This window comes from Acipenser ruthenus, chromosome 17 (assembly GCF_902713425.1).
Source record: "Acipenser ruthenus chromosome 17, fAciRut3.2 maternal haplotype, whole genome shotgun sequence".
Lineage (NCBI taxonomy): Eukaryota > Metazoa > Chordata > Actinopteri > Acipenseriformes > Acipenseridae > Acipenser > Acipenser ruthenus.
Window position 1 is genome coordinate 30,337,878 of NC_081205.1, and position 12,429 is coordinate 30,350,306.

General features: G+C 39.1%; 1 protein-coding gene across 9 annotated transcripts in view; it reads left to right on the forward strand.

The window, feature by feature from the left end:
- The window catches only part of LOC117974117 (dedicator of cytokinesis protein 10-like), a 79,931-nt gene that overhangs the window by 14,326 nt on the left and 53,176 nt on the right, over positions 1-12,429 (forward strand). For 4 of the 9 annotated variants that reach the window (XM_058990357.1, XM_058990359.1, XM_058990358.1 and 1 more), the window contains exon 1: positions 6,441-6,649. The exons of 1 other annotated variant lie outside the window; for it this stretch is intronic. In XM_058990357.1, coding sequence (XP_058846340.1) covers positions 6,488-6,649 — 162 coding nt within the window. In that variant the 5' untranslated portion in view covers positions 6,441-6,487. Of the gene's footprint in view, positions 1-3,379; positions 3,620-6,439; positions 6,650-12,429 lie in introns of those variants that run through there. 4 more of the 9 variants (XM_058990363.1, XM_058990364.1, XM_058990368.1 and 1 more) reach the window with 2 other exon arrangements.

A 12,429-nucleotide genomic window follows, 5' to 3' on the forward strand; every position in this document is an offset into this window, starting at 1 on the left:
ATAATAATAAGAGCGGAAACAGCACTAGGGTTTTATATGAAGCACACCTTATAGGATGTCAATAATGAAAATGTGCATGGTATCCCTTTAACTGTGGACCACTCTATGTTGCTAGCAGATAGCACATTCCACAGACAAGGGAAATTGGCGCAATAGTGAAAGACAAAACAAAAACAGCAGAAGGAAAAGCATTCAGTGAAGCTTTGCCATCCATCTTGGCTCTCATATTGGCTAGTGTTAAATACACAGGAGACAGAGGGAAGACGCGGATCATGGAAGATACTGTACTCTGTGAATCTGATGTTTATTTCTATTGCATGTGGGTTGTAAGGTATCAGAGTCTAATGAAAACATTTTAATTGCTGAACAAATAGCTATGTAGGCTTTTACTTTATGGATGCATCCTCTAATCAAATACCCCAGAATACTGTAGAAGAACCAACGCTTATGAGGAGTAGCCTATAGATTGACATGGGTTACAGACTCTTCAGCTGAAATGAACATACTGAAGTGACAGCAGTGCAGTCGTTTCCTTGGCAGACTGTACTCCCCTCGAAGTTAGTCTGTTAATCACAGAGTTCTATGGTCTGGCTCCAGTTCTTATTTGGAATCTGCATTTAATTATGTAATCAAAATGGCAGCATTTTTTCTTAAAAAGTAGAACAAGTTATAAGCCAGTCTGTTAGTTTTATTGAATTGTTCTTGCAAAGAAACAGATACCAGTTTACAGTGGCGTGTGCCACCCAGTGAACCACATAAAGCAGTATACTGCAGTATATATAGACAGGACCCACTATTGAAAATATGCTGGGTAAAGAACCAATGCTGTTTACTATTGAGTTCACAAATATATTGGATTTATTCACTAGAATAGTATTTGCCTAGCAACAGGTTTCGTAAACCTCCTTTTTTGATGTAATTACTTTATTGTTTAATCACAGTTTCACTCTTACTAATTTTCTGTAGAAGTTGTTTTAAAAAAAGGAGGAAGAAGTAGGAGAGAACGGAAACTGTTGACATCATTTTCTGCTTATCGATATAATCCCCTGATATAAAGAATCACCCCATCTCAGAACCCCACCCCCCCACACACACACACATACACACATACACACTAATATACAGAAAATAACTCCTGGGTCAAGGACACTTAAATAATGACTGTTTCAACCCATATAGAATCAATCCGTAATTATCACCTAGACCACAATGCAAAGCAGCAACACAAAGACAACACCTGATCAATCATTACCATTTCTGTGCTCAACACTAGATGGTGCCAAATGCGCAGTTTTTAGCCGCACACGTCCGCGAGTGTTTTTTTTTCTATGCATTAATTTACTCATTTATTGAACTAAAACAGAGGGCACTATTGTAGATTAAAAAACCTCCTGTGCTTCAAGAACACATTCTAAACCTTACTAATAATCCACAGAGGCTCGTTCAGTTGGATGTGTGGCTGTGTTCTCTAATCTGTGAAGCTATTAACAGGTCATTATAAATCAATTTGAGCTAAAGACTTTTATATGCCACCAAATCAGGTTAATGGAGATTGCCCTTACAGAGAGGAAATGTGTTTGCATGGTCACTGAGTTATTAAACTGGAAGAAGCTGGGTAATTAGTTCAACAGTGCTTAATGGCACATCTTAATTAGTTAATATACCGGTACTAACTTTCACATGTTTTTTTTATTTTTTATTATGTATTTATTTATTTACCTTGCGTGGATTATTTATCCCCACAAAGGTGCATTGAACAACTTAGTGGTCTTAGATTTGATTAAAAACAGACCATTTACTCAGGAATGCTAAAGAATTCAATTATTACATTATCAGCGGTTGACATTTATGGGTTGATGTTGCTTATTAATGATCAATTGGTCTGTAAATTCTGCTTCAAAAACTCACAGCAAAAACACCGCATAGTTTAACAGCTTCTACATCCTGCGATTGGGGTTTTTCTCAGAACTGGAGATTACATCGAATGCGGTACCTGTTCATTTTACATGCAACCATAAAGAACCGTTTCACTTTCTTTCGATCAGAAACATGCTCTACACACGGTAGTGTTTTTATAGTGAGAGTAGGGAGTTCTTTAGTGAGAAAGGACTGCGGTTTATAGAAGTGTTAATTGATTGCAACACACTATTCTGTCTCAGTCCTTGAGTAATTAGGGTAGCAATGTTTTCAAATGGGTTTCCTTTTTCTTCACCAAATAGAACCAGCCCAGCTCCCAACAGCTTAATCTTCTCACATTCTCCTGAGCTGGCTGGGTTTTTGGTTGTGTTATCACTCGTTTGCTTTCACAGCACTATGTGTGGCAAGGAGCCACAAGGGGGTCAGGGAATGTTATAACATGGAACATCAACTGAATGTTTGCACCGTATGTGAATGAAACTTTTTAATCCAGTATTTTGAGATTACTAGGCCTTGACAAAGTGCTAAAAGGCCTGGGGTTATTTTCTAGGATCTGCACTTGATGAAGCCTTGTAGCATTTAGAGTGTTAACCCTGATATTCACTGAGAGACCGTATGGAGAGTGGAAAGCAGGTGAAACAGTGTTCAATGCAATATTCTATATTTTTTAATATATAACATGAGACAGACAAAAACTTTAATCTGGAGAAAAGTGAGGTATAAAGAGTTTATAGTTTTTAAGAGATATGTAACATCTATCTCTTAAAAAGGTATGCAATTCTCCACCACTGAACAACTTCAGTTCCAAATACTACTAATATGTTGTTAGTTTGAAAACATTTTTAAAAGAAGCAGTGCTGTTTTGGTAGAAAATAAAATCGTTTGTTTTCTTCCAGTGTTCCTGATTTGGATTTGCATTCTGGTTTTTGCAAAAAAAAAAACTCCTCTGTTAACAGAATAGGGATTTGATGCTTGGAAGTTCCCTTACAAAGCCAAATGGAGCATCTGCAAGAGGTTAATTCTACATTAAACTCAAGCTTGTTTCATGAGAAACAGGTAATCCTGCCTAGTCCTAATGTACTTGACAAAAAGATCATGTGTTTACTACACTCAGAATGAGGTGATCATCTGGCGAGTGGAAAAAAGACAACCGAAGGGCTTAAAACAAGACACATTTCACATTTAACTTGCTTTCCCCATTGAATACAAGCGATATTCCTCAGAGCACATCAGCTGGATTTAGCTCTCCTTGCAACATTATAATCTGCCATTAGTCTTTGACGTAGTCCCACATGCAACACGTGACCAAGCCTGATTAAAATAGTGCTGCTAATCTGCTCACCACTGTCTGTAGCAGCATCTGTCCCTTGGTTGCTGTCTCTTCTCCTTGCTCTCTGGTACCCTATTGCTCCTTTTTAGAATGCAACAACCATAGCGCATTACATTTTATTGGCCCACATTACAAGCACTTGAGCTGGCCGGGCATAAATGATTACTCTGTACTAGTGTGGCAACATGTGTGGGCACAAGACAACAAGACCATTGATGGGGGAAATATAAAGGAAAGCACAGTTATATCTTTAAACACTTACTGCTGATACAACAAAGGGGCTGCAAGTAAAGATTATTTGTTTGCAGGGACCTAGTCGGATATAGAAATATGGGCTCCCACATGGGCAATATGGGAGCTGAGCTGAACAAGGTCAGTAGTTTCCATGTACAATAATCCAGTGAATCTGCTGTGTTGTGCATGTTTTGTGGGTAACACTTTACATTAAGTGTCTCTAATTATTGTGTATATACATAGTAGTAAGTATACATTTATTTACTAAGTAAGTATTATGCAAATACAAAGTAATTAGAGACACTTAATATAAAAAGTGTTGCCGTTTTGAGTAGATTGGTTAGAGATTTAGTCTGCCGACTTTCAAAATGAATCCTAAACTAATCATATTGGGCATTTTTTTAGACAAAGGTAATCACTTAAAATATAGGATTCTCATGCTAATCCCCAGCAATCTATGGGAAGATTATACCAAGCAAAGCAAAAGGATGAGCTGGTTTTTATAAAACGGATGAGCCCACACACTGCTTAATCAGACATGGCTAATTACTTTTACTTTATGTTAATCACTTTTCATTACAGTATAAACTAAACCTACAGTAACATCATCATTGCCCACATTTATTATCTCAATAAATCCTTAAAAATGAATCACAGCTTTATTTGGGTTCCATTTTTGTATATTTCCAATGCAAGTTTAAGGTTACATATTAACCGATACATTATTTAACATGCATCTGTAGTAGAGCGAAACTGCAGCTCCAAAGCCTTTTCTCCTGCGCTGGCTGTCTGATTTACAGTGTCTCTGCTGGCGTATAAAACACATTTTAATCATTTCCAATTAGACCATCCTGTAAAAAAAGCAAGCAATGTGAAAATTGGCATTGTATCAGAGCTTGCTTTAAATGATCTTGTTTGTTTAGCAGTTCTGGAATAATAGCAGTCTGCGAGTGAAAAGAAAGAGAAACAGCTTGACTGCCCCTCCATAGCATTATGTACGGTGTGTAATTAAGTGTAATCAAGTCTTCAGGACCAGATAACTCAACCTTTACAAGTAGCCTGTGTTTATGTATGAGTAACATCAGTGCTTGTGTCAAGTAACTTGCAGTTTACACCGCAGTGGTTTGCACTGGGTTGGTTGTGTCCTCAGGCATTGCCAGTACCATATGGAGAGGTGAAGCTGCAGGCATTGTGGTCAGTGACCACCCCCTTCTGGTGCATATAACGGTATGCAGCTAGTCAGTAACGGTACAGTTAGGATTGAGCGTTAATGAAAGTATCAGTTTATTACTGATAACTGCATCTAACTTAATGGAACCACTAGGTCAGATTTCCAAAGCATTTACTCCTATGTTTTCACAAATGGAAAAGCAGCTGTTACACAACTGTAGCCAAACAACTGAATACAATCCAAGGTCACTTAAGCACTCAAGCTGCTTGTTTCCCATTCTTTCAAACATTAATTAAAGACAGGAAGTAAATGCTTTGAAAATAATGCCCCATTACTGCTTATACCATTTGTTTTAAATGGTTGTTTTATATTTCCAGTTGTTCATTGAACCTACCCTGACTTATTATCAAGACATGTTAAATACAGTGAAAAAGGACCCTTCTTTTAATGAATGCGATACAACAGTATTTGTATGTGCCACTGTTTCTGTCAACTGAATACAGCAGACCCCCAGGCATTCTCTAAACCAAGGCCAGAAGCAGATAGCAAACTAGCCCTGATGAGTTATGTGCGGTACATGTTTATGTAAGCCAAGTAGAAGATTTCTTTGTTTTTCCACTGTATTGTGTACCGTTATTGTAGTAAGAACACGCCAATAACCAGTGACCTGTACAGTAGAATCAATCACACCAGTTAGAACTATTTGGCTCTGATTTCTCAGCCACCAGGGGACTCTGTTGGTACCACAATATTAGCCACATCCAACAGAGGTCTAGTTACTCTCAACACTGTGAGAGGATCCTTCATTGGCTTGCAGAGTGCCCTTTTACTGTATGTGTTTGAGGGGAAAATAAAAAACCTTGGGAGTCTGCCGGAGGGGAATGTTTAACCTCATCACATAAGGAGGCATTGCTGCATGCCTGATAAGTGATACTGCAGTGTTAGGCTTGGAGGAACAGAAGGTTAACGATGCCTGTGGAAGGAGTCAGTGTGTAAGTGCCATCCACATTCAGGAAGGGCATCGCAACAGATCATGCAATGGGTATATAAAGGGCCACTCCTTTCTCCGTTGGTGTTCTGGCTCTAGCATACTGAATATGTTTTATTGGGAATCATAAGATGCAAATATCCTAAAATATGTTGAAACTATTGTTAAAAAAGCACCTTTGATATATTAAAAACAACATACAGCATATTATGTGTATTACATTCAACTTACATTATACATGTGTGTTGTACTAGCTCGTTTATGTGAGGCCAGCTTTCCCAAGGGGCTGTGTTGTTGAGAACTGATCAAACAGATTTATGAATACAGCTTTTTGTTTCATCTTCCAAAAAAAAAAATCCATATTATTTTGTATCCCAGATGCATTAGTGTATCGAGACTGCTGCCCTAACCAGTGAGCAAAGCTAGAGAGGTGCAATTTAAAGAACCTATGTTTTACAAACTGATAAGATCCAAACAGCATTTCTAGGCTACAAATAATACAGAAAAATGAAAAATAGTTTACTAAACCTATTGGCATGCTCATTTTAGACCAATAACAGAAATGAGTTCTGAGCTCAGCCAACAAGAATACGTCTGATCTTCCTTTGTATATTTTTTTTACATGATTATATTCTGCATCCGAGCAGTGGAGTGTATGTGCGTGTGTGTGTGTGTGTGTGCGCACTTTCCCTTTTCTTTTGTCAGCTGACCAAGATTCCAGGCAATGATTGGAGATCCAGCTGCCTGCAGCTGCAGTGTAGACAGCTTTCAGGGACAAGGATTCACTGTCTTTTCCAAAATAGTAGCATGAAAATAGAAAGTATTCTGTAAGCTTCAGGATGCAGATATGGGCTGTGCTGCTAGCATTGTTCTGCTTCAGTCCTTTCGGTCTGTGGTACAGAGGAACTGTGCACATATCTGCACAAGGCGCCAGGAGCAATTGTCACTTGAATTCTTGCCACTTGATGACTGCAATGGAATGAGCAGACCCACGACCATCATAATTATGGTAAAGAAATACATTATTCGCAATTGCAGGGATCAGCAAGATTGTTGCTTTTCTGACTGATGTTTTGCTTTTCATTCCCTCTGTTATACGTCTCAAGATATTTTGCAAGTATGTAATGTGTGGTGCATATGCAGTCCAGGAATATGTGCCAGGCTGCGAGTCAGACTTCCCATGGAAACATTCTGCCGTTAATCTGCCCTTATGGAAAAGTCAGCTGTTGTATAATGATATAATTTCTCATGTATCTGTGTGCATGCATTCAGTCTTTTTTTTGTTTAGTTTTATTTTTTAATCTAAAGCTGCTGCAGACCCAGCTTTATAACAGTATATTCAATCCAGTACGTACAAAGCTTAATGTGTTGCCTTTTTTGAGAGCTGTTGCCACGTTGAAGAAGCAGAGCAGTTGAAATGTGTGTAAATTTGTAAACAGACTTATGGCTACAGATGGAATGGTGTTGTGGTGCTCTGTGTCTGGATGAAAGACTGGGCTAATGTAGCTGTAAGGAAAAATGCATGTCTGTATTCAGGTCATTAAAAACTAGAAGTTTAAATCTGTGGGGTAGATTCCATGCTTCATTAAACAGCTTCCAGGTGCTGCCAGATATCTGACGTTTTGTTGCAAAGCATTGCTGAATACCAGAGAAATGGTCTCTGCTGCTCAGTACAACCTGTCTGTCTTTTAATCGGTCGATGGAATATTTTAATGTTTCCTGTATGCGTATAGTAAAATTGAGTTTGTATTGATTGACAAGTAACTGAATTAATGTTAATGCTGTTTGCAGAGTACATGCAGGGTTTTAAATTGACCACGATTGATGAGACCGGAGCCTTTATGCCTGCAGTGATCATATTAAAACAGAGCGTGTATCTGTCTCCCGGAGCCCAACATCAAGCCTTGGCGTCTCCCTACCTGTCTGATTGTCAGCTAACAGCCGTTACTGGCACTAAGCGCTCTGAGTGTATTACTCCCGTGCTCACTCAGCTTCGTTGGCTGTCGGTCACATTCTGTATTACATGTAAGCTTTTGCTGCTTACTCAACGTGCCTTACCTAGTTCAAACCCTTCTTTTCTTGCTCAGTTCTTTACTCCTCATGTCCCCCTGGTTGCCGGCTCAGATTAACCAAGACTGGCCTCTATGTTATGCCAATGTTTAAACGACCCACTTCTGGTGTCCATTCTTACAGCTGGGGTCTTTTTGGCTTATTGCCTCAGTGAATAGGAATGGGTTCTTTGGGCAGGGTGGCTTTGGGTTGTTTTTTGTTTTATTCGATTTGGGTCCTGCAGTGCTTTGGGATCACTTGTGATGAAAGGTGCTATATACATTATTATTATTATTATTATTATTATTATTATTATTATTATTATTATTATTATTATTATTATTACTTCCATAAGCTACTTTCTGTGAAAAGTATTTTTTCTTTCCTACTGGAAACTTGGCAAGAGCTAATGTCCCTCTGAAAGTCTTGGCTTGGCACATGTCCCCCTACGGTGTATCTGGACAGTTATTTTATAGTAGTGCTTTTCTGCTTGCTTTATTCCTTTCAGTTAAAGAAACGGCACTTCCTTTTCTCAGGATGCGTGTGCGATTCTGTGGAATTCCTGAGCAGCGGGATTTTAGTAAATAGCGATGTACCAAATCCCTTTTGTTGCCTTGACAAAGAAATTCAAATTTCATGTTTGTTCTCTTTCCTTCTCCTATGGAACAACTTAAAGTGCTAAGTATGTTAACCTGCATCTAAACTGAGAAGATTCCACAAGCCTAATCACGAAGCACCCGTATGTTGCATTATTTCATGGTGAACGCTGCAAACCCAGCGCCGACACAACAGCAATTGACTGTTTAGACATGAAGGCTACAAGATGTTGGAAGGCTCTTGTGGTAACAAAGACTGTTAGTCTTGCAAAAACTCAAAGGTGTGCAGGGTTTCAGGTTGTGGTTACTGTACCCAGACACACGCTGGTTTAATTCATCCCATTGCCGCTCCATTAAAATTAGATTTGCTGATCGGAGAGGATAGGGTTACCTGACAGTGTTGTATTGTATTGCTGTGAATAGTACGGTTCTGTTTGTTTCACAAGCACACAGGATGAAGCTGTAGCAGTATATTTTGTCACATGTTCCGTCGGCAGCCTTGGTTTGTTCTGTAGTTTGAAATGATGAAGCAGCATCTTAGTCGATGTAAAAAGTAGGTTAATACTATGCAAATAATACACTTGCCTCAAACCTTCAGACACCTATGTTCAGTTTAACTATGTTTAAGTAATGCTTAACAAAGTCATGGCAGGCTGTTTTCTCATCACATATGGCTTTAACAGGTGCTGGAGCAATGGGAATGACAGCTACACTCAGATACAATATGGATAGTAAAGGACAAATAGAAAGGATAGAGATTGCAAAGAGGCATCGACAGTGGTTGCAATAGCAACGCTCTGGACACCTTCTCTGAGGAGAAGCTTTTTAATTTGATCATCTTGATGAAATGAGGTGATTTAGAGATTAGAACGGCATGTGCTTTCAGAAACATACAGCTTTCTGCAGAAAAACACTGTCATTGTCATGAGAAATCATTTTATTGTCCAAAATGATGATGCAAGGCTTTGCCGGTACGTTACTGTGGAAAAACATTGGACCATTTGTTGCCATGTCATTCCACTTGGTGGAGCGCAATACTCATGGCCAAGTTTTAAAACAAACCTCATTTTTAGGGGAGTGGGATTTTTTAAATATTCTTCACTGAAGTCTTATTTAGCTTACAGTCCATTACACTAATGAGAAAGAAGATAAGGGCACTCAGCTGTCTACTGTAGGATTTAGGATGTCCGCACTCATGAACAGAAACTCAGAGATTATGTCAGAATGTCTTCATCTCTTTATTTTGTATTCTCTATTCATTAATTATGGAGTTTAAAAAGTAAAAAAAAAAAACAATCATGTTTCGCCCACAAGTGGCCCTCCGTCTTCTAAAAATGGTGTTGAAATGGAAGTGATTTAACATGACGGTTTGTTGGGATTGAGTGGTGTTTCTTCTATACATGTGGTCTTTAATTTAGGTTTGACAGTAGAAAAGTTTTACTTGGAACCCGTGCCAGCTTTCTAATGTATTAATTATGCTTGGGGATTCAACAACGAAGGCCTGCCTGACAGACTATCACAGTTTTCATGGCATTACATTCTTTATGCAATACATTTTATGAACTTGTGTTGTGTGTGTTTCTCACATACAGGTCTTGCTATGCTGTTGTTTAATACCCTGACAGGTGATTGACAGGGTGCTGATTGAGAGGAATGGGCGTAGGGACGTGTAGCAGGTGTTAGCTATCATTCCCTCTGTTGTGTTTCTGCAAGTTCTATAATGAAGATTTTAGGAAGACTGAAAAAAATAAAGGGGAAGCATTAATTGAAGATGGCATAGTGGATTGCAAAGTGTTGTTCCTTTCCAGAGTGCTTTATCTTACAAAAATACTCTGTATGATTAATACAACAGTATTTTTTAATGGTAAGTTTGCAGTATTACAGAATATCTGTAGTATGGTCAGTGATCATTTTGTAGTGTAGCAAAAAATTGTATAATTGTGTACAACTGTGTCCTCAGTGGACCTCACAAATCAACCCTAGAATCCAAATCACTCAGGGTTAAACCCTTCACTGTTAGTGCTGTGCTTGCTGTCACGCCAGATTGCTCTCATTACAATGCCATGTTCAAAAACTGGAATATTAAAACGTGATGACAGGAAAGGATTGGCCTTTTTAATTACTGATCATTTAAGACTTTGTTTGTGTTGTACAAAGTAAATAGCCGGGCAAACCTGAAACGTTTTGCTTGTCTCCAGATCATGTATCAAAGTATGAGATGTCTGTGGTGTGGCATTCAGTGCTATTAGTATGTAAAGGGCAACACAATGCCTTGTATCGCAGTTTTAGAGAAATGCAAGAACACTTAACACAGGGCAACCCCTATATGCTGTACTGTGCAAGTTGTTAGTTTCTCCTGATTTGTTCCTGTTTACTTGATACTCTCCAGTCACTGTGTCTTACAGTGGTTACCCATGCTTGTTACAATGCTTTACCACACATATCTGTTATTCACCATACTTTCAATGAGCTCTGCACCACTTTGCTCTGCTTTTACCATGGTATACCCTATATTTAAGGGATTGCTTCCTTTTCTCACAGGCATCTAAATCATTCACAACATGAGCTAGTATTGATAGTTGTAATGTTTCATTTACAGTAAACTGCTGTTTTCCAAACAGCCCTCTGTCACCCTGTCATTGGCAATACCCTTCTGAAATCTTTCTAAAACATCACAAACGCTCAATCAGATTGAATGCCTAGTAGAGTAATAAAGCATTTGAACCCACTGGGGGATCCCCTGGGTTTCATCAACCACTGATATGTATGGATAATCCCGGGATAACCACAGAGTTATGGTTCATATACACTCCAAAGGGATTCCCTGGTGCTGTAAAAACAATCCTACTCAAAACAAATTGAGATGGTGAAGCCCTTAGTAAAGTGTCACCATTACAAGTATTTCTGTAAATGTATACACGAATGTTGAATAATTATCATCATCCCTTTCAGATTAAATTTGATGCCCTAATGTATTATCAGGGAATCAAAACAGCTTAATTAAAAGCTTTTCAACAGGACTCTTAATGGCGTTACTTGAGTAGTGTCAATATTGTGCTTTTATTTGAAGTGGGGATACTTGAAGTTTTTAACTGATATACATAAATAACTCTTGCAGTGCCCAGAACAGATAATACATATTATGTTTCTTCACCGAACACAAATTTCACATGAATCTATTTTACAGTTTACTAAATATGTAGTTAGTGGTTATGGCAAGCATGCAATTCACTTTTTCCGTGTCAGTGGCTTCACAGGGGTTTTAATATTAGGAGTGTGTCACCTCCTATCTGTCATGGTTTGCTGTGTGCATAACACTTGAGAGGGCTGTAAGAAATTTGTAAAGTTATGACTGGAGGTTAGGAGATGCGCATTTAATTAAATGTTTGGCTCATTCGATTACAGCCGTTAATGCAGTGTGGTAAAGGTTCTTATATTCCCCACTTTACACAGGCCCAGAAATATCAAGACATTCAATAAATCTCCTCAAACCCCAAAACATACTGTGACAGGGTTGACCGATGGTGTGGTGTAAAATGACAGACTCCAGTCCAGTTTTACAATTTAAGCGCTTGGTTTTTATTTCCCTTTGCCCCAAGCTGCCAAAACGCACTCCAAACAAATAATAATAATAAATCAAATAAACAATAGGGAAGCCGGGATACACAACAATGTGTAACCCGACAAAATAACAAGAAACGGGGGGTTGCAGTCCCAAAATAAACCAACAACAAAACAATAGTCCGTCTTCTTTGTGCAGTCCAAGCACGGGGAAAACACGGGGTAATAAAACTCAGCACTTCCGTGTTGTCGCTCCTCTAGCGTAATCCCGGAGCGTCCCGTTAGTGCTCTAAAGAGACAAGGAGTAGATGGGTTAACAGGACAGTCCAATCCACAAAACGTCCCGTCCTTTAATTCCCTTCCTCTGTTTCTCTATTAGTACTTTGCCAGAAGGAACAGAACCCCGGGCCACGCCCCCTTTTGTACGCCCCGTCCCGTCCCCATTGGTCAGCGAGGGCAACCGCCGTCAGCCAATGCGTGATTGCCACTGCGCTTCCCGACCGGGTCTGTGATGTTGCGCACCGCGGCTCCGCCTGCTCCTCCTCCCCAGTGCCCTCACCGGTCGGAAGGGAGATCTAAAACA